The sequence below is a fragment of the Pocillopora verrucosa genome, chromosome 4 (assembly GCF_036669915.1).
Source record: "Pocillopora verrucosa isolate sample1 chromosome 4, ASM3666991v2, whole genome shotgun sequence".
Taxonomy (NCBI): domain Eukaryota; kingdom Metazoa; phylum Cnidaria; class Anthozoa; order Scleractinia; family Pocilloporidae; genus Pocillopora; species Pocillopora verrucosa.
Window position 1 is genome coordinate 27,445,631 of NC_089315.1, and position 22,146 is coordinate 27,467,776.

The 22,146-nt window shown below is 38.1% G+C and overlaps 2 protein-coding genes across 2 annotated transcripts in view; one reads left to right on the top strand and one right to left on the bottom strand.

Moving 5' to 3' along the window:
- The window catches only part of LOC136280220 (uncharacterized), a 7,105-nt gene extending 1,612 nt beyond the window's left edge, over positions 1-5,493 (top strand). The window contains exons 2-10 of the mRNA XM_066165104.1: positions 1,525-1,781; positions 2,280-2,400; positions 2,666-2,788; positions 2,886-3,002; positions 3,145-3,267; positions 3,434-3,556; positions 3,717-3,839; positions 4,118-4,639; positions 5,192-5,493. Coding sequence (XP_066021201.1) covers positions 1,525-1,781; positions 2,280-2,400; positions 2,666-2,788; positions 2,886-3,002; positions 3,145-3,267; positions 3,434-3,556; positions 3,717-3,839; positions 4,118-4,639; positions 5,192-5,493 — 1,811 coding nt within the window. The remainder of the gene's footprint in view (positions 1-1,524; positions 1,782-2,279; positions 2,401-2,665; positions 2,789-2,885; positions 3,003-3,144; positions 3,268-3,433; positions 3,557-3,716; positions 3,840-4,117; positions 4,640-5,191) is intronic.
- A 4,259-nt stretch (positions 5,494-9,752) lies between these two features.
- Positions 9,753-12,974, bottom strand: LOC136280408 (tubulin polyglutamylase complex subunit 2-like). Its single transcript, XM_066165433.1, has 7 exons — positions 12,953-12,974; positions 12,029-12,105; positions 11,826-11,913; positions 11,455-11,592; positions 10,963-11,064; positions 10,436-10,599; positions 9,753-10,019 (listed from the first exon to the last, which is right to left on the bottom strand). Exons 1-7 carry the CDS (start codon positions 12,972-12,974, stop codon positions 9,753-9,755), a joined length of 858 nt encoding a protein of 285 aa, XP_066021530.1.
- Between the last annotated feature and the right edge of the window lie 9,172 nt (positions 12,975-22,146).

The following is a 22,146-nucleotide window of genomic DNA, read 5'->3' on the forward strand; positions in this document are numbered from 1 at the left end:
CAACGCCTACAATCTGCAATAGTTTACAAACTGAAATAGTTCGGTGGGCCGAATATAACACTTTTGCCTTAAGTGTTTTAGTCTTAATACAGATTCTGAACTGCTGTGAGTGATGTGGCCCACTCAACGCATCGGGAAGGATATCAGAGCAAGCTCTTAGTTCAGTTCACTCGAAGGGCGACCGATGTTATTTCTGAGGTTTGCTACACTGTAATGACCGGAGATCGCCATGATAACCCAGTCGCGATGGACCTCAGCATGATCGCTGTTGCTCTGACATGCTCATGATCTGCATGAATTTAAACTTTATATACTATACGAGTGTCAGCTGTGTTTGATTTTTATTACCTTACGTAAGTTTATAATCTAAATGAGCGTGAAAACCTTCAAAACTCGGATTGTCCATTTTGTTTTCTTTGCCAGGATTTTCGTCTCCTCACACGTTAAACTAGTGCAAATTACAGAGCTTGGCATGTTTACAAACCCTTATTTGGTTCTTCTGTTGCTACTTGCCGGCTCGCTTATTCCGAAATTTCATTTCCAAGAAACGAAAAAAGGGTAGACAAAATACAAATTGGCAGATGACGTGACAGCTTTGGCTCAGCTCCGTGCTCTATACTCTGGTAGAACACGCCCTTTCAACCAATGACAGCGCGTGTTATTTCCGAACTTCATTGCTGATTTTCACGTGACATCATCAAATTCGAAAATCCAAAAATACAGGGCAACGAAAATTTTTATCTTCATCAGGCATATGGGGGTCTAAATTTGTATCTGTTTTCAAATTTTTAACACAAAAGCGTGCTTGGTTTGGAAACCAAAGCAGTTTGTAGTTCAGAGTTATGGTGGTTGCGTGACATAAAGCTCCGATTGCGTTTATAGACCTATCTGGTGATTTTCAGCCTTTTTTCATATTAATTGTTAGGAAAAGTGTTTTCTTACATGTTTTTTGGTTTAGTTTAGATAATCAGTGGGCTAGATAGCCAAAGTAAGTTCCAGAAGTCCTCCACTATTTCCGGCCGCCATGTTGGTGGACCAAAGATAATCACCAGCATGGCGGCTCCATACTTGACTCTGTAACTTTGCGCCAAACATTTCGACGAACATCTTAAGTTTGGGAAAACAAAGAGACCTAAAACTTGAAGAAGTGCTTCCTTAACCTTTCTCCTATAACACTGCAATTTCTGAACCTTATCCACTGAATTTCTCTCTCTCAATGTGTAACAATGAAAACGATCAATATAACACTTGATAAACACGAGTCACTCTAGATATCAAAAAAGTTGTCTATTGATTTTGGCAACAATTGATCACGATAGCTGAACGCTTCTGAAGGAAGATAAAAATAGAAGTGATTAATCAGAGTATAAATTAGAATCACTCGACTGGTGTTATTCTCGTGGCAAAAACACAAAAGGAAAACAAAGCAATAATTGAGCACTAACACTGCTCTCGATTTCGAGTTTCAAAAGATGTGCTCAATACTACATAGCCACTTTCTAACTTAACGTAATATTTCACCAGGTAACTGCCGTAATTTGAAGTTTACCAGTTTTCCTAAACCTGGCTACAGGTTGGAGAATCACACGGTTCGAACTATTGAAGTATTCGACGAGGATCTCTGCAAGGTGCAATGCTACCTAGAACCTAACTGCGTCAGTTATAACTTCCATACGATAACACAGCTGTCTGGAACACACAAGTGTGATCTGAATAACGCTACTATTGAACACGATAAAGATCTGGTGAAAAACGAAAGTTATATTTACCGCGGTGCTGAGGTGAGGATGACGCTTATTAGCCAAGAGAATGAAGTTCTTTGTCTCGTCGAAGCTTCTTAACAAGACCAAGGATTCCCTAGCCTATCCCCCTCCACTTAATTCTCCCTCCAACAACCAAAAGAAAGGTTATGATACTTACACGTTTAACCTTTGAAATAGAGAATTGGGAGAAGCATATTATTTTTTATTATTATTAATTTAATATCCCTACCTCCAGAGTTTTTGTGATACATTTTGAGGATTTAGACACATTTTTTTTCTCGCTCTGAACAGTGCCACGTGTATAAAGAGAACCTATGTTCAACGCAGACATTTGCTTGAAAAATAAGCCAGCTTGCGTGGAACATATGGGCATATAATTGAGAGCACACACGAGGACCATTACAGAGGACGTATAGATTTGACAAACCTGCATAACATTCAGAACTCGCAAACACGAACGCATGCGCAGAAGGTAAACACAAAAATTAAAGTGCTCCTATTCGTTTTGTTCGTAAGAATGCTTGTGCCAGAAATCCTTGCAAGAATAATGCAACATGCCAAGCTGGGTTTACAGACAGAGATTATCAGTGTTTATGTGTTCTTGGATCTGGATTTGAAGGCCATGATTGTGGTGAAGGTGAGCAATCCTCTGCAATTTGTTTCCAGTTAGTAAGATGATAAATTTGTTTTTTCTTTTACCATTTTTTACCATGAACAACTGCTGAAGCGGATGTCAGTAAAACTGGATACAAATTCTGTGCCAAGGTCAGAGATGATACCATCATTCGTTAAATTTATCACCGAGACGATGAAAAGCATTAAGTTCTCCAATCTCCGCTCTCTCTTTTATTTTTTTATCGTCGTCATTATCATTATTATTATTTTGTCTGATTTTCATTTAGATATAGATGAGTGTATCACCAAGAAACACAGCTGCGAAGGCAATACGACATGCAATAACATCATCGGATCGTATATCTGCAGGCGTAAGGAGGGATATCAAGAAATTGAGACAAACTGTACTGGTAAGTATTCTTATCTGACAACAAGAAACGTTAACATAAGCGTTGAAACAACAACCTTGGCATAATTGTGATGCTCACTTTGTTTTCTACGACATAGATGATTCTTGTAAAGAAACAAATAGCTCTGATGTAAATGCTGAGTGTAACAATACCCTGAGATCTTACAACCACACGTGTAAATATGGATTTCAAGAGAATGAAAACAATTGCACAGGTTACTGATTTTAACCTATCATGCTTTTTTATTTCACCCTCCCAGTTTTATGAATTGAATACAAACCATAACAAAACAAAACACAAGATAAAGCATAAAAAATAGGTTTCATTTAAATGATGCTTCTTTCTTAATGTTCTAGACTTAAACGAATGTACTGACGGAACACACAGTTGTGATAAGGATGCTGAGTGTAACAATACCTTGGGATCTTACAAGTGCACGTGCAAACATGGATTTCATGGAAATGGAACTAACTGCACAGGTAACTGTTTGTAACAGATCATGCTATCTTATCTCACCTTACTTTTCGGAGTTGACTTTAAAATAAAAACAAATCAAGAAATACAAACAAACAAACATTAACAAAACAGAAGAAAAAACAAAAAAACAGGTTTCATTTAAATGATACTTCTTTTTTAATGTTTTAGATTTGGACGAATGCTCTGACGGAACACACAACTGTGATGTAAATGCTGATTGTAACAATACCTTGGGATCTTACAAGTGTTCGTGTAAAGATGGATTTCATGGAAATGGAACTAACTGCACAGGTAGCTGTTCGTAACACATTATGCTTTCTTATCTCACCTTACTTTTCTGAGGTGACTCTAAGATAAAAATAAATCAAGAATAACAAACATTAACAAAACACAAGACAGAAACATAAAAAAAAGGTTTCATTTCCATGAAATTTCTTCTATAATGTTCTAGATTTGGACGAATGCACTGACGAAACACACACCTGTGATGTGAATGCTAAATGTAAAAATACCTTGGGATCTCACAGCTGCACGTGTAAAGATGGGTTTCACGGAAATGGAACGAACCGCACAGGTAACTGTTTCCCAAATTTTGTCTTTCACTTCAACCATCCTATGCTTGGCGGAGAGGTAAACAAGCGTGTAGTTCGTTCCGGTAACGTGGTGTTCATCCTCACGATGGTGCTTTACGATAAGCTTCGTCGCCCAGTTTCATCTCAGAAAAATTTCTGTCGAATTTTCAGGAATCTTTTTCCTAAGTGGTAGTGGGCATTTTAAACAATTCCTACTACATTTTTGGCAAATTCTTACCAGTATCAAAATTCTCCCTTTTATTTTGTGTTTATTGTACAGGGTTTACAGCTGTGTTTACAAATCTTGGTAAGAGTGGAAGGAAAGGTTCAGAGTCGATTGGTAGTTACTACACAGGTCAGGATCATGACGGACAAGTTGCAGTGTCCAGCGGTATTCAACAGTGGACTGTGCCACATACTGGTGAATATAGAATAGAAGCAATAGGAGCTTCCGGGGGATACGGTGAGGACAGTATCATCAAGAACGGAGGAAGAGGGGCACGGATGATTGGAAACTTTAATTTGACAAAAGATGAGATCATACATGTCCTTGTTGGTCAAAAAGGGAAAAGAGGAGATCACGACAAACAAACTGCTGGAGGCGGAGGAGGTACATTTGTAGTGAAAGAAGACAACACGCCTTTGATAATAGCTGGAGGTGGAGGAGGAATTAAAAATATGTCAGAACAACATCTGAGATGTGATGCATCCACAAGCACCACAGGGAATGCAGGGGACAACTCGCCATTGGGTTCGGGGGGAAGCAACGGACATGGAGGACCTACAAATGGTTGGCTTTCTGGTAGGTGGAGAATTTTCTTTTTACAAATACTAAGATTTTCGTTGCATTCCAATGCCATCCTTCAGGATCTTCAACCAAATGAGAGAGTAAGTCGCTAATAATCAGATTTCGAATGATTTATTAAATCAATAGCTATCGAAATTATTTTTAAGTTTTCCTTTCATAATACTTTGGAAACGCCTCATGCAAGCAGTTAAAATTCTGTCAGATTTGGCTTTTTCCTTTTTTGAATTTCCTGCACATTTTTCCAATTCTCTATAGCGATCCGCGAATATACGGCAGGAGAAGACGTCGAAACAGATGACAGCTTCTTATTCGCTAATATTGAACCTGGATTAAATAGAAACACTAAAGAGAGAGTCGAAGCTAACCCTAAAGCTGACTTGTCCTCACAAGCTTTTCATTAACAATATCCATGCAATAATTAAGCCTCAAAAAACCAAGAAATAAACCTCGTTGCGAAACACTGGAATTGTTGTTTGATCGCAATAACTTAAATTTATAGGTGCTATTTGTAAGAGAACCACTGACCACTTTTTTATTGTATTATAGGCGGCGGCGGCGGCGGCTTCCACACAAATGGACACGTTTCAAAGGGGCAAAAAGCTTTCGGATATCATCAAGGAGGAGTGGGTGGAGTGTATTGGGGTGGGTTTGGAGGTGGCGGTGGTTTTTGTCGAGGAGGGAAGGGACCGGGCGGAGGTGGAGGTTATTCTGGGGGAAGTGGTGGGGCTAATGAACATATTTCCTGTGGGGGAGGGGGAGGTTCTTTTAACAATGGAACAAGTCAGTGTAATGAATGTTGCTATAATAGCGCTGGTCATGGCTGGGTAAACATCACATTTTTCCAATGAAGAGCACATGACGACACTTTTTTAACGTTTAGTGGTAAACTACTTTCGCTTAAACGTGTCCTTAATGCAAATACAGTTTCCAATTTGCCAATAAATAAACAGGTAAAGAATTTGCACTTGTTCGTATTTTGCACAAAAAAAAAATTTGTTAAGTTGGTTCTCCATATACATTTCAATAACTGTATTTCCTCGAATAAGCATCTGCCAGGCGCTTACTTAAAATTTCGGATAAAAGGAGGGGCGCTTATCGGAAGGCTGAGGACGCTTAATCGAGGGAGGGCGCTCGTAAGGAATCTGTTAAGCTGTACTAATTCCACTGTAGCTGAAGCTTAAAAAGTTTTTTGTAAAGTGGCAATACAAATTGATTTTATAGGCAAGGGAGCAGATGCCAGGCCTGTCCTAAATGTGCTCGCAAAATGTTGAAAAGTTGCTCTCCGGAATGTCAAAAAGTTGCTTAAAAATTGCTTATATTAATAAAAATGCTACTTAAATTTCTTGAAATTTTGTTTGTAGACAGTAATTAAAAGCTTTATTTTTCGTTCTACACAATAATTCCTAATATCAGCAAAGAAATATAGCTTGAAACTTAGCTTTAAGAAGTTACTTCCAAATATGGGTGTAATTTAACAATACTCTGGAAAATAAAGAAACGAAGATGGATTTTTTGGGCTTCATTTCAGCCAATTATCCGTTCTAATTATATCAGATAAGGATCGCAATAGGCCTGCGAAACGATGTCAAGTAATAGGTTATGTGAAGTTTTTTTCGTGTTTGATATGTGCTCTAAACCTTGATTATGTTAAAAACATTCTCAGAAAGGCAAAAATTGCTCGAGTTTGCTAGAACAGCAAAAAAATTGCTCCAGACGCTAAAAGTAGCTCAAATGTTGCTGAGTGCAAACGAGAAAGGCCTAGTAAGCGCTTACTTGGGGGAGGGCGCCTATTTAAGCGTGGGAGCCGTCTCAGTTATCAGACTGAATCAATTCGGATCTGATTCATTTGCCATTAATCAGGATACTAGCGCTTTTAAATACTTCATGTGATGGCACGTTCAAATTACGCTAAACTTTATTCACTTTTTAGATAGTCATTTTTTCTGCCAAAGTCTAGAATAACTTTTCAGGAGGCTCTTGAACTCTTTTACTAAAGTAAGGGAGAATGCTATACTTGGCATAAAGAAAGGACGTTTGTGCCTGATAACGACTAGAAATCAATTATCTAGAAAATTTTTCTTGCTTCCAAATGCACAAAAACCTTGGAGGAAAGCTTTGTGAGAGTTACAGAAAGGATCTCTCAGTTTTAGTGTTGATCAAATAGTACTTACTCATAACCTTACTTTAAGTCATTATGGTAACATGTTAATAACTATAGTTGATTTAAGTCAATAAAGTGATTTTTCGCTGTTAAAAGTTGTTTTGTAGATTTCAGAGCTCTGGTTATGACAGGAGGTTTGAGTTTGAAAAATAGAAAAATGGGTGTTGAGACTTGGGTGGTGAGTCCCAATGAAATTCCTTTGCAATTAGTAACTTTCAAAGAAGCACAACAGCTACTGTAGCTAGAAGTTACCTCCAGCTGGAGGTAACAAAGGAGACTGCAGTATCCTTTGCAGCTTTGCAGTCCCTCTTAGGACTTAAGAGACTGGGTTACCTAGAACTCGGAAATTCCTTGGAAATTAATCATTTTCAAGAGGGCACAACAGCTAGCGAGAAGATAAGTTACCTCCACTCTCCTTCACAGCCATTCTAGATATAGGAGACTGGGTTACCCATAACTCTGAAATTCCTTTACAATTAAATTTTAAGAGGGCAAAACAGCTAGCAAGAAGATCAGTTACCTTCAGAAAACAAGAGCCTTATTTGAATTTAGCATTGGCTGCAGAGCCATCTTCCCTTTATAATCCTTGACTGTACTTTTTACTTAAATAGAACAGTCAAGTATACTGACGAATCACAGGGCTTTTTGTCTCATTAAGAAGAAGAGAATGACAATGAGAATTTATCTGATTCTGAATCAGGCCTGGCATCTGGACACAAATCATCATCATTATCAGTTTCCACTGACGGGGATAGGGATTCACCCGTACCAACCAATGAACTATCAGATAGCTCACATCAAATCAACAACAGTTCAGATGAGCTATCGTCAAGTAACAGTGATATTATAACATGGCGCACAAGGTAGATATGTTTGATAACCCTCTCACTCCTATGAGTGATCAAGACAGAATTTCTCCTTACAATATCAAGCAAACAAGTGATGAGAATTAAAAAAAAAATTATATATATCAATTAGAGGATAATATGTATTAGTTCATCCAATACCAAATTCTCAGAACTAACATCATAAGAATTATAAAACAGAAAGTAAGAAGTTAAACAAAACAAATAAGATCTTGGGAGTAAAAGGGTCAAGTTCTTGTTATTTTTTTCTGTACAATAGAGTTCTATCAATTCAAATGCTCTCTAACGAGAAAGACTGGAACTTTTGAAATAAGTAATTTTCATTGATAAAATCAGTGTCTTCTTGTCTCTTTTCCTTGTACTTTCACTGCATCATCCAGCTACTTAGGGATAAGAGTAATTTAATTTGTCAGCAAGAGTGTGTTATCTTCAGTTGCTATAGTACCAAGGTCTCTTTAGTTAATTAATTTACAAGGAAATGTATAGTAACCAAAAGGTAGAATTCTAACTTGAATCAGATCTTGAGAGTTGAAGAACAAGGCTCCTGCTTCTTGTAACAATAAGCAATATTTATTCTTGTCTTAAAGGAAAAGTCCAAGGAAAAAAGCTCAAGCAAGTTCAAGAAAAAAGATTGCTGAACTCTGTGATAGACTATCTGATTCAGAGGACATGTTATCATCATCGTCACCATCATCAAGTGAAGCATCACAATCAGAGTGATAGCTTAAGACAGAATTGAAGAAGTCTATTTAAAGAAGTATTTAATTAGTGTCTTTCCTTGTCAGTTTTGTTTAATTTTCAGAAAGAAAGAATTGGTGGTAACAGTCAGTGTGAGGGTCAATGATCTGTCCATTTTCAAAGCTGTATTCTCAGAAGAATCACAGTATTGGTAAAGGTTCTTATCTTAAAGATCCCAGGTTCCCAGCTAGGTGCTTTTATCTTTGACAAAGTTAGTCACCTGTGGCACCAGGGCTGTGCCAGAACACACCCCTGAATTTAGACATATTTGAGATCCAAAAGCCTGCATATAGCTTTATGCTGCAAGTAGAAAACAGGGTTGGAACTTGTGATGAGAATTAATCATACATGTTTCCATGATTTTAGGCTGTCCATGCATAATGCAGAGTATTTTCATATTTCCTCTATTAATTTTTTATAAACTTTTCAACAATCTTGTAATCTTATTTATTTTGCATCAGATTTCTAATATTGTGTTTGCCAAAGATAGAGACTTACACTGTAGTGAAGTGTTTAATTGGATATATCAAATTTTAGCTTTTATTTAAATATTAGTACTATGCAAACTATACATGAAGCACAAATGTGCAGCTGGTAAATACCATTATATCCTGGAGACTTACATTCATATGACTTATAGTTTATTGAATTTGAACAAAATACTTAATCAGTGAAACTTTAACCCTTTAACTTCCAAGATGTGATTGTCAATTCTTTGCTCTAGCTGCTAAACATTTCCTTGTTAATAAATTACAAGAATTTGGTGTTAGATCAGGATAAAAACTTTCACCTGATGAGTGTGAGTATTCTTAGTACCTGTTTCATGGATAATGGGTGGATTTTACTGGGAGAAGTTACATGTCCATCACTTCTAGGAGTTAAAGGGTAAAGTACTCATTTGCTCCAATTAAGAGGGGGGGCTGCAGTTTACATCCCCTTAAGAAATGGAAGCTGGAAGGGATTTGATCAGTGACAGAACTATCAACACATCAACATTTCTTTGTAATATTATTATGTTGATAGAACCCTGTTCAAAACTGTTTTGCTTTTCCATCTCCAGTACAAATTTGAGATTGGGGAAGGTGGTGATTTACAATATCATTTACAAAATAAATCCATTTTCATTTTTGATATTTTCAAAAGCAATAGATAACCTTGACTTCCAGTAAGTTAGTTTCCAGTAATTTATTCCTTTGCTGCTTTTTCAGACAAAAGTTGTGCCTTTGCTGTTCATGAAACACACATCAAAGTGCACTTTAAGATAAAGAGCTGTACCTCAGTCTTATAACACAGCTATGGTAACCACATCTCACAAAGTGGAGAAATTTAAAAGATGCTGTTTTCATCTTGGTGCTGATCTACCAGACTGCCCCTGTCGACCCTGACTTGAGTTTTGAGTCTTTCCCAGAGGTGGTTTCTTTGCCTGGGATAGCTTACTCTTTCCATTGTCCGTTTTACCTCTAAAGAGTCTGTTTACATCTAATGAGTTGAAAGGAAGATTTGTAGCAGACTTATTTCTTTCTTTTGAATTTGGCATCTGTTGGGCCTTTTGTTCCACATTGGCCATGTCAATGGCTAATCTAGTTGGTGCATAGAGATTGAACCATTGCTGTAAACAGAAGAAATGATTTGCTATTAGTTTCCACCAAGTTTCTGCAGAGATACCAACCCTAAGAAATAAATAAGGAACCTTTTAACTGCAAAAACCATGAACACCAAAAGAGAGAGTCTGCTCTCAAAACTTCATTGCAAGTTGCTCTTCCTTGAATGAATGCTGGCCTAATGGAAGTAACCTCTGTGCTCTTCCAAAATTTTTCTGAACTGTTTCTAGTACACATTTATCATAAACTTCAAAGTTGAGAGAATCAGAACTTCTGGTGTCAACAGTCTTTCCCAACAACACATCACATTTACCACTCAGTCCATGGGCTCAAACCAGGACCATCCAATCCAGTGCATTAATCTTAAGTCAATAATAGATGATTGATTAACTTGTTGCAAAATCACAAATTAAGTTATGCCTACCTTTGTTTCTGGACTTAGACCTGTTGCAGTAAAAAAATATTGCCAGAGAGGAATGCCAAGATGTACTATCATCATTCTGAAATAATCAGTGAAAGATGAAGCAAGATACCACCATTCCAGTGACCGATCAAGAAACCAGATCTGAGGTTGTCCTGTTGTTACTCCTGAGAAAAGAGGACATTGTGATGAGCATTGACAAGTTCTTTCTTCTCTATTTTGGGCACATACCAAAAATCCTCTAATTTTGAGAACTAGCAAACTTGCAGAGAAGAGACAGAAAAAATGAAGGATATTCTAATACCAAGAACTTAGCTGATATAAAAGAATGTCTATGTTTTGATTCAATTTTATCCTTGGTTCAAATTTTATTTTCCTTTGTTTCAAACTTGTAATCATACATTACAATACCCAAAAACAAAAGAAAACAAAATTTGAACCAAAGATAAATTGGACCACAACATCTATGTCAACCATTTGGCAGCTTGGAAAAATCTATGATTTTATTTGAACTGTCCAACTTCACCCACCAGCTTTGATGTCTTTGTAAATCAAACAGACTTTACCATAGCTGTCACATAGATACAGCTCAAAAACCTTGCAGCGATTATGAAAGTGTGGTTTTATATGACCTGGTGAGGAATTGAAAACAAAGGAAAGAACATCATCTGATGATCACTAGCACTTCTCAGTTTTAGCTGGGACAGATCTTTATTATTGACAAAATCATGGTATTCAAGGTCCTGTTTCAGTGGTAGATCCAGGGGTGTAGGATGAGTGGGGTTCAGATCCCTCTCCATCAGATCTGACAAATTTTTGAAAGAAAGCTTCTTGAAATGTGGGATCACATATTACTTCTTAACAAATATATTCACTTGGCCTGAATCATTCCTTTGCTTATATATGTTAGGGTCCAACATAAAGAAAAATATTTATTTTATTTTTTTTTTAATCAAAGGATGCTTCCCCTCTCCCCCTCCCTCTGTCAAATTCCTGGATCTTTCCCCATGTTTGGTCAATACCTTGGCCATCTTCTTCATCTGAATCAGTATCTAAATTAGCCAATGAGGGTTTGTCATCACTAATAGATGTTGCTTTAGACAGCAACACTAGACCTGTCACAGGATTCAGCTTCATTTTTCCCAATGGTAAAACACTCCCTGATAAAATGGAGAAAATAGATATGAAACAACGAATCAAACAGTCAAAATGTTCAGTGATGATTCTAGGAAGTCTTGCGAGCCAAGTGACCCAAAACTCTTTATGACCAAAGTTTCCTGCTTCTTGCAGCCTATGAAGGCACCAGCTGATGTTAACCTGTGGCTCTTTATTTTCTAGGAAACATTTTGCCATTACTCGCATTTTTTTTCAAAGATGCATTGTCGATAATTACCATCAAACTTAATGCTCCACTGAATTAACAGTCCATTTGTTGTGAGGAAAAAACTCTTCAAGTCCTCTGGCAAGATACATATGTTCTTCTATCAAATATACAGTGTTGAGAATGGTATGTAATCGTTTTTTGCTACTCATAACAGACCGGTCAATATAATGTTACTTCACACGTTAATGTTTATTCAGGAAATGCAATATTACCAGCTCCCAAGTAAAGACGTGTTTTTCCGCTGGTCGTCTATCAAGTAGACGGAAATTTGTTACACCTGGCTTCTTTTCTGAAAAAAAAAAATGAGGAAGGGCGGCATATTCACAACTGAGCTTACTTCAGTCTTTACCTCGAGTTTCATGAAATTTGTTCGCTTTGGAAATAAAGTTTGTTTTGAAAATTGAAAGTAATGCTTAGGGAATTTAACGAGTTATTTATTATAAAACAAATAGAGAAGCCTTGACTGTGCTCTGTTCTGTTGTAAAGCACTTAGGAAGCGGCTAGAGCACTCAAGAAGTAGGGAGAAACACTCGACTACGTCTCGTGTTTCCCTCTACACTTCTTTCGTGCTCTAGCCGCTTCCTGCGTGCTTTACAACAGAACAGAGCACAGTCAAGGCTTCTCTATTTGTTAAGAAGGTGGTGATGGCATCTTAAATTGCACGTGCGGAGGTGGCAGATCAGAGCGCTTTGAAACATACATAAACTTCTGCGGAGGGAGGGGGGGGGCCTGAGCTTTCCCCTTATTTTCGCTCGGAGGGGCTGTGGCCTCCCTTGCCCCCCCCCCCCCCCCTGCTCCACTGCCTATGATGTGGTATTAGAAGGGATTAACTCGAGTACCATGAACTACAATGTAACTAGATAAGTAGATAGCCAAGCTGATTGTGACTCTGTTGTCAGACAATCAAACAACCACTTTTGACATTTTTTCCTTCTTTGCCATGATCAGAAATGCAATTCGTCAAAACTGCACCTAATGGTGATCTCTTATAATAGCCAATTAGGGGTATGTTTCATGTTGCAATTCACCTCGTAAGCGAGGTCAACGATCCATAGTAGCCTGTAAATTTCCAATGTATCAGAAGTGTCATAAGTCACTCTTGATTCTTATTAAAGCGAAATCTTTTTGCCATGTACCAAATCCTTGTTGTAAATCCATGTAATAAAGCTTGTTCGGTTAAGATGACTGGATATTAGCCCCGTTGTTTTTTTCAGCGTTTTTTTTTTTTTTTCGTTTTTATGGACGTCGACTTTGCCTCGGTCCACAGAAACGCAAAACGCATTATCAAGCCATGTTGACCTCACGCTTGGTCAATAAGGCATATGTTATTGAGCTTCACCAGTCAACTACATCCCAGAGGATCTTATTCAGTTATGACAACCAATGAGAACCTCACAAATAATCATGGATTGGAGTATTTGAACGCAGATTCTTCAGCTGTCGTATTTTGCCAGATGTTTCCCTAAAGTTTGAAAACACGCTGTGGCCGTTCTCTGGAATTATAACTTACGGGTGTTTTCTGAGAACATGTTCTTTGTATTCTACTGCTTCGTTCTCGTCGTTTTGGCTTCCCTAATACCAGAAGGACAAGGTATAGTTTGAGAAAATTTCAAATTTTTCCAGCATATTGATTTTTAATTATTTTTATTGACAACCACTGAACCTTGAAATGTCCGTACAAGCTTCTCTTCTAGTATTAAATATAATAAATTATTTGATGAGACAACCTATGTATTTTATGTACCTATGTATGTATTTTTAAGTCATTTTGTAACCCAGTTTTTTGAAGTAACAGGATCACGAACGAACTAAAATTTTAGGGAACATGGCCTATGTATCTAAAAGTGAAAGTTTACTTTAAACATATATTTATTGTATCTTCAACGAAGCCCAAGAACGTGTTCGACTTTTTTATCGGGCGCAATGGATAAGTTAAAAACTGGCAGACCTTTATTCGTATTTGAAGTCGAGGAGCTCCGTCGAACTCAACTGAAATGGCTTGGCTTGTTCGAATGAAAACTTTACGAAGCAGTAAAACTTTTCAAGTCTTGTAATGAAACTTTCTAATTCGTCACAACGGGAAAAATAACGTTTCGTGGAAATATGTTGCTTCCGCAAAACCTACTTAAAAATTTGAAAAAAGGAAACAGTATTGCATCAAATTTGGCCTAAACATGTTATCTATGGTAAAACCTGGCTGATCCACCTTAGAAAGAAAGTTCTAACTAAGTTTGTGGGAAATAAAAAAACAGGTGATTTCGACAAAAATATTTTCTTAACAAAGACGACAGTTGACGACAGTAGGATTTATTGTTTCTGTTATACTCATTTATAATCTTGAAATGTACATGCTGGAGGGAAAAGTTCAGCGTTTCGCCTTCTAGTGACTGTTAATGCGCGCTACTTTTGTTACATTTTTAGAGTTAAAAAGCCAGGACCTGAGTAGTGCTGAAAGAGTTAGCCCTAATCGCTTTTCATACCGGGGAGTTCATAAAATTTATAACCTCGAGAGTTATACGTGAGCGAGTTTGTTTTTCTCTAGGTTTGTTTTTCATAATTTACGCAGTATGCCGTATGCTCGAAGGCTAAACTCACGACATCACAACACACGTTTTGCATGAATTGACCGGGTTAAAAATCTCCGCGAAAATATGCCGACAATAAACTTTGTAAAGAAACTAATCATGCTCAGAGGTTTCTTCTAAGCATGGTTAGTTCTTTAAACTTTCGACCATTATTAAACAAATAGAGAAGCCTTTATTGTGCTCTGTTCTCTTGTAAAGTACGCAGGAGGCGCCGAGTGTTTCTCTCCAATTCTTTAGTGCTCAAGCCACTTCCAAAGTGCTTTATAACAGAACAGGGCACAGTCAAGGCTTCTTTATTTGTTTTAAAATAAAAAATCCGTTATATTCCCTACGCAGTAATTTCAATATTCAAAACAAACCGTACTTCCTGAGCGAACAACAGTGTCGTCAGCATGCTCTATACTCTCATAAAGCAGGCTACAACAAAACAATCAGGATACTCATTAGAGTGATTCAAATGAACTAATTTGTTAAACAAGACTGAGGCTGCCAAAAATGTCAAACTATCTAAGTTCACAAACTATCAATGCCTACAATCTGCAATAGTTCACTAACTGAAATAGTTCGATGGTCCGAATATGACACTTTTGCCTTAAGTGTCTTAGTCTTAATACGGAATCTGAACGTGAAATGTTTAGTGAAATCCGGCCGAATTGTGGCTCGTGAAAACAAAGTTTCTTCTCGTGATAATTAGAAAACAAACTGCGTAAGGCGTGTGTTTTATGAATGAACGATAGCCGAATTCACAGGAAAAAGAAGATTGCTCGGGATGACAGCGCCGAAATATCAGCTGCTGTGAGTGATGTGGCCTTCCACTCAACGCATTCGGAAGGATATCAGAGCAAGCTCTTAGTTCACTTCACTCGAAGGGCGGCTGATGTTATTTCTGAGGTTTGGCTGCACTGTGATGACCGGAGATCGTCATGATGAGCTAGTAGCGATGGACCTCAGCATGATCGCTTTTGCTCTGACATGCTCATGATTTGCATGAATTTAAACTTTATATACTATACGAGTGTCAGCTCTGTTTGATTTTTATTACCGTCCGTAAGTTTATAATCTAACTGGGCGTGATAACCTTCAAAGCTCGGATGTCCATTTTGTTTTCTTTGTTAGGATTTTCGTCTCCTCGCACGTTAGAATAGTGCAAATTACAGAGCTTGGCATGTTTACAAACCTTTATTTGGTTCTTCTGTTGCTACTTGCCGGCTCGCTTATTCCGAAATTTCACTTCCAATTAACGAAAAAGGCTAGACATAGTACGAATTGGCAGATGGCGTGACAGCTTTAGCTCAGCTCCGTGTTCTGTACTCGGGTAGAACACGCCCTTTCAACCAATGACAGCACGTGTTATTTCCGAACTTCATTGCTGATTTTCACGTGACATCATCAAATTCGAAAATCCAAAAAATACAGGGCCACGAAAATTTTTACCCTCATCAGACATATGGGGGTCTAAATTTGTATCTGCTTTCAAATTTTCAGCATAAAAGCGTGCTTGGTTTGGAAACCAAAGCAGTTTGAATTGGAAATGGAATGGCAGAGATATGCGCAATAAGGGTGGGATTGCTATATACATCAGGAACAATCTTGCAGTAGAGGATGTTTACCGCTCTAGTCTTTATGAATTAATTTGTATAACTCTGCGACTTCCCAAGGGACATCGATTTGTAATATGTGGAGTTTATCATCCTCCAAAATTTAATTATGCAGAGATCGATCTAATGAATCATCTTGTAAATACCGTGGATAATATACTAGACAAACATCCACAAACAGTTGTGTTGTGCGGTGGCGATGTCAACAATCTGGATATCAAACGCTTCGAAGAAATGTCTGGTTGGAATGCTCTGGTTAATTTCCCCACCAGAGGGAATTCTTGTTTGGACAACTGTTTCACGAACCGCACGGATCTCTTTTCAAAGTGCTATCCCTTTCACATGCTCTCCAAGACGGATCACATGGGAGTTATTTTACCACCCGGTATAAAGCTTCCACCTATCCGCCGTAAAGTATACGTGCGTGACCAAAGGGCTCATAGAAAGCGTGATCTGTATATCGCGTTGGCGAAGGAAAACTGGGATGATATGATACAGGAAACTGATGTCGATGAAGTGGTTGGTAGGCTCGAAAATACCATCCTAGGGCACCTGGATAGCTGCATGCCTCTGAAAACAGTGCGCATGTCTTCAAGAGACCCGGGCTGGATGACTCCGCTCGTTCGATCGATGATACGAGCCAAATCACGCATATCACTCAGTAATCTAGACCGTCTTAAAGTTATGAATAAAAGGATCTCTGAAGTGATTTTCAGAAACAGAAGGGACTTTATCGCCTCTATTGGAACTCGGGATTGGTGGAAAAAAGTGGATAAAACATCTCAGCGCCGCAAGCCGGTGATTTCTCTATCTCTTGGCCACTACGAACTCAACGCGTTAAATGACTACTTTGGTGACCTATGTACTGACCACGCCTACAGAAAGCCAACACCTCTGGAGATTAGTGAAGATCAGGAAGTCCCAGAAATCTCAGAGCGACAAGTCCTGAATTCTCTTATGCGTATAAAGAAAACAGCAACCGGACCAGATGGCATCCCGTATACTATATGGAAAGACCACGCCGAGCTATTCGTTCCAGTGATCACCTGGATTTGGAATCTGTCTCTTAGAACACACGCCTGGCCTGTCTCTTGGAAAAAGTCAGACCTGTACCCCTTGCCGAAGGTTGATATACCTAAGGGAATATCAGACTTCCGCGGAATAAATGTGACACCTGTCATCGCAAGGTGCTTTGAGAAAGCTGTCTTAGGAACACACGCAAGGGAGACCTTCGATGAACATTCTGGGATCTCACAGTTTGCATACATAGAGGGAGGGAGCTGTACCAATGCTCTACTGACTATCCAACATACTGTCAATCAATATCTTGATATCCCAGAGTGCAAAGCGGTACGCCTATTCGCTATGGATTTCAGCAAGGCTTTTGATAGTGTGAAACACGATCTCCTCTCACACAAATTGAAGCAACTCCCCCTAAATCCTTTTATAGTTAACTGGTATCTAAGCTTTTTGGAAGACAGGCAGCAGAGAGTCATTAGAAATGGGTTTATTGGAAAATGGAAAAGTGTCAACAAAGGTACCACCCAAGGAAGTGTCAGCGGGCCGCACTTGTTCAATGTCTTTCTCAGTGATTTAGAGATACACTTGGACAATAAGAGCGTGCTGGTAAAATATGCAGATGATACAACCATTATCTCGCCTGTGATAGGTGATAATGACAATTCTATCGCACTGATTAATCAGTTTTCCCAGTGGTCTAGAAGTAATGGGATGTGTAGCAATCCATCTAAGTGCAAGGAAATCATTTTCCGCAAGAAAGGTTGTACAATAGAGTTTCCGATGGTGTCTGGAATACCACAGACAAAAGAGCTTACTATTTTAGGGGTAACATTTCAGGAAGACAGTAGGTTCATAACACATATTCGGGAAAAACTAATTAAAGCAAACAAGTGCCTGTTCATTTTAAGATCTTTAAGGAAAGAAGGGTACAATCAGGCCGAAATAGACCATCTGTTTCTAAATCTGGTTCTACCAAATATATTATACGGGCTGTCCGTATTTGGCGCTGTAAATTCCGAATTAACAACAATCCAATGTTTCTTAGATCGATGTTATAAGCGCAAGTATACATCCGATCACATTAATGTTTATGAATTGTTAGTTCAACAGGACACGCGTATCTTCAAGAATGTTTTTAATAATACAATACACCCTTTAAGAGCTATAATGCCAAAAAAGAAATTAACCAAGTACAATCTGAGGAAAGAGACAAGTCACCATCCTAAAATAAACACTGATAGGTTCAAAAACACGTTTGTTAATCGCTTAATTTTTAAACATAATCTAGTCTTATAATTTTTATCTTGATTTTCTCTGTAATTTATATATATACCTTCTTTTAATGTTGTAACATAGGATATGTGATTATTTATCTTATGACTTAATAAAGATTCTATTTATTTATTTATTTATTTGAAGTTCAGAGTTATGGTGGTTGCGTGACATAAAGCTCCGATCGCGTTTGTCGAAAAATATAGACCTACCAGGCGATTTTTAGCCTTTTTAAATATTGATTGTTAGAAAAAGTGTTTTCGTACATGTTTTTTGGTTTAGTTTAGATAACCAGTGGACTAGATAGCAAAAGTAAGTTCCAGATGTCCTTCACTATTTCCGGCCGCCATGTTGGTGGACCAAAGATAATCACCAGCATGGAGGCTCCGTACTGGGCTCTGTAAATTAACGCAAAACATTTCGACGAATATCTTAAGTTTGGGAAAAAAAAAGACCTAAAACTTGGAGAAGTGCTTCCTTAACCTTTCTCTTATAACATTGCAATTTCTGAACCTTATCCAGGGAATTTCTCTCTCTCGATGCGTAACAATGAAACGACCAATATAACACTTGATAAACACGAATCACTCAAGATATCAAAAAAGTTGTTTATTGATTTTGGCAACAAAACGATAACGATAGCTGAACGCTTCCAAAGGAAGATGAAAATAGAAGTGATTACTCAGAGTATAAATTAGAATCACTTGACTGGTGTTATTCTCGTGGCAAAAACACAAAAGGAAAACAAAGCAATAATTGAGCACTAACACTGCTCTCGATTTCGAGTTTCAAAAGATGTGCTTAATACTACATAGCCACTTTCTAACTTAACGTAATATTTCACCAGGTAACTGCCGTAATTTGAAGTTTACCAGTTTTCCTAAACCTGGCTACAGGTTGGAGAATCACACGGTTCGAACTATTGAAGTATTTGACGAGGATCTCTGCATGGCGCAATGCTACCTGGAACCTAACTGCGTCAGTTATAACTTCCATACGATAATACAGCTGTCTGGAACACACAAGTGTGATCTGAATAACGCTACTATTGAACACGATAAAGATCTGGTGAAAAACGAAAGTTATATTTACCGCGGTGCTGAGGTGAGGATGACGCTTATTAGCCAAGAGAATGAAATTCTTTGTCTCGTCGAAGCTTCTTAACAAGACCAAGGATTCCCTAGCCTATCCCCCTCCTCTTAATTCTCCTTCCAACAACCAAAAGAAAGGTTATGATACTTACACGTTTAACCTTTGAAATAGAGAATTGGGAGAAGCATATTATTTTTTATTATTATTAATTTAATATCCCCACCTCCGGAGTTGTTGTGATACATTTTGAGGATTTAGACACATATTTGTTTTCTCGCTCTGAACAGTGCCACGTGTATAAAGAGAACCTATGTTCAACGCAGACATTTTCTTGAAAAATAAGCCAGCTTGCGTGGAACATATGGGCATATAAATGAGAGCACACACGAGGACCATTACAGAGGACCTATAGATTTGACAAACCTGCATAACATTCAGAACTCGCAAACACGAACGCATGCGCAGAAGGTAAACACAAAAATTAAAGTGCTCCTATTCGTTTTGTTCGTAAGAATGCTTGTGCCAGAAATCCTTGCAAGAATAATGCAACATGCCAAGCTGGGTTTACAGACAGAGATTATCAGTGTTTATGTGTTCTTGGATCTGGATTTGAAGGCCATGATTGTGGTGAAGGTGAGCAATCCTCTACAATTTGTTTCCAATCAGTAAGATGATAAATTTGTTTTTTCTTTTACCATTTTTTACAATGAACAACTGCTGAAGCGGATGTCAGTAAAACTGGATACAAATTCTACGCCAAGATCAGAGATGAAATCATCATTCGATAAATTTATAACCGAGACGATGAAAAGCATTAAGTTCTCCAATCTCCGCTTTCTCTTTTATTTTTTATCGTCGTCATTATCATTATTATTATTTTGTCTGATTTTCATTCAGATATAGATGAGTGTATCAACAAGAAACACAGCTGCGAGGGCAATACGACATGCAATAACACCATCGGATCGTATATCTGCAGGCGTAAGGAGGGATATCAAGAAATTGAGACAAACTGTACTGGTAAGTATTCTTATCTTACAACAGGAAACGTTACCATAAGCGTTAAAACAACAACCTTGACATAATTGTGATGCTCACTTTGTTTTCTAAGACATAGATGATTCTTGTAAAGAAACAAATGGCTCTGATGTAAATGCTGAGTGTAACAATACCCTGAGATCTTACAACCACACGTGTAAATATGGATTTCAAGAGAATGAAAACAATTGCACAGGTAACTGTTTTTAACCTATCATGCTTTTTTATTTCACCTTCCCAGTTTTATGAATTGAATACAAACCATAACAGAACAGAACACAAGACAAAGCATAAAAAATAGGTTCATTTAAATGATGCTTCTTTCTTAATGTTCTAGACTTGAACGAATGTACTGACGGAACACACAGTTGTGATAAGGATGCTGAGTGTAACAATACCTTGGGATCCTACAAGTGCACGTGCAAACATGGATTTCATGGAAATGGAACTAACTGCATAGGTAACTGTTTGTAACAGATCATGCTTTCTTATCTCACCTTACTTTTCTGAGGTGACTCTACGATAAAAATAAATCAAGAATAACAAACATTAACAAAACACAAGACAGAAACATAAAAAAAGGTGTCATTTTCATGATATTTCTTCTATAATGTTCTAGATTTGGACGAATGCACTGACGAAACACATACCTGTGATGTGAATGCTAAATGTAACAATACCTTGGGATCTCACAGCTGCACGTGTAAAGATGGATTTCAAGGAAATGGAACGAACTGCATAGGTAACTGTTTGTAAAATATCATGCTATCTCATTACACTTACTGCATGCATTTTCCCATTCCCGAATTTTGTCTTTCGCTTCAACTATCCTATGCTTGGCGGAGTGGTAAACAAGCGTGTAGTTCGTTCCGGTAACGTGGTGTTCATCCTCACGATAGGGCTTTACGATAAGCTTCGTCACCTAGTTTCATCTCGGAAAAATTATCGGAAATCGCATATCGTAAGGTAGACTTTAAGTAAACCTTAGTAGACCATCGCTGCGAAGAAGACCATCAAGATCGACTTTCGGCGTCAGCCCGGGCAATTTACTCCTCTTCTGTAAGGCTCATTTATTTTAATAGCTAGAAACTCCTCGGCGAAATCAGCCCGCTGCGTTTCTCTGATTATTTGTAACTCAGCTTGATTTCGTTAGGAGAAAAAGGACCGTCTAACCGTCCTTTCTCTTTTGTGTGGCACTTCACGACAAATCTTATCATACACAATGTCACTCGCGTGAGTTGTACCAACCTGACCGATTTTCAGGTTTTAGTTTCCACCTGTTATCTTCGACGACTCCAACAGAAACGAAACTGTGTGGATGAAAGACTTCTCGGTTTTGACCTCTAGACCCTCCTCGATCTTCACTTGTGGCCACTTGTTTTCTGCTTGAGAAAGAAATTGCGGAACTTGCCACCGAAGTTGAATCGTCACGATGTATTTGACGTCCATTCCACGGGAACATGTGTAAGCTGGTAACTCCAATCGAAGTGTTGTGATAAGCGTGAAAGGAGCAAGCTTGGTCTTGGATGCAATCATGAAGACTTGTAATACTCTTTATCGTAGGAACATCTTAGATAGCTTAATATCCCATGAACACTCTTTATGCTTCCATGAAAGTGAGGGCGCTGCTCGATCTCTCCACTTTTGACTCCCTTAGACTTGTTTTGAAATGTGATTTATTTCAAGATCTCCAGCTCTAGAAACCATCGTTCGGCTTGCAAAGCG

What these genes read in the sequence shown, in the direction of transcription:
- LOC136280408 (XM_066165433.1), bottom strand. Translation starts at nt 12,974, where the DNA reads ATGGATTTACAACAAGGATTTG. An exon ending in ACGTCTTTACTTGGGAGCTG is followed by an intron (nt 11,914 to 12,028) that starts GTAATATTGCAT and finishes TATATTTGATAG; the next exon opens with AAGAACATATGTATCTTGCC. An exon ending in TTACAAAGACATCAAAGCTG is followed by an intron (nt 10,600 to 10,962) that starts GTGGGTGAAGTT and finishes CTCTTTTCTCAG; the next exon opens with GAGTAACAACAGGACAACCT.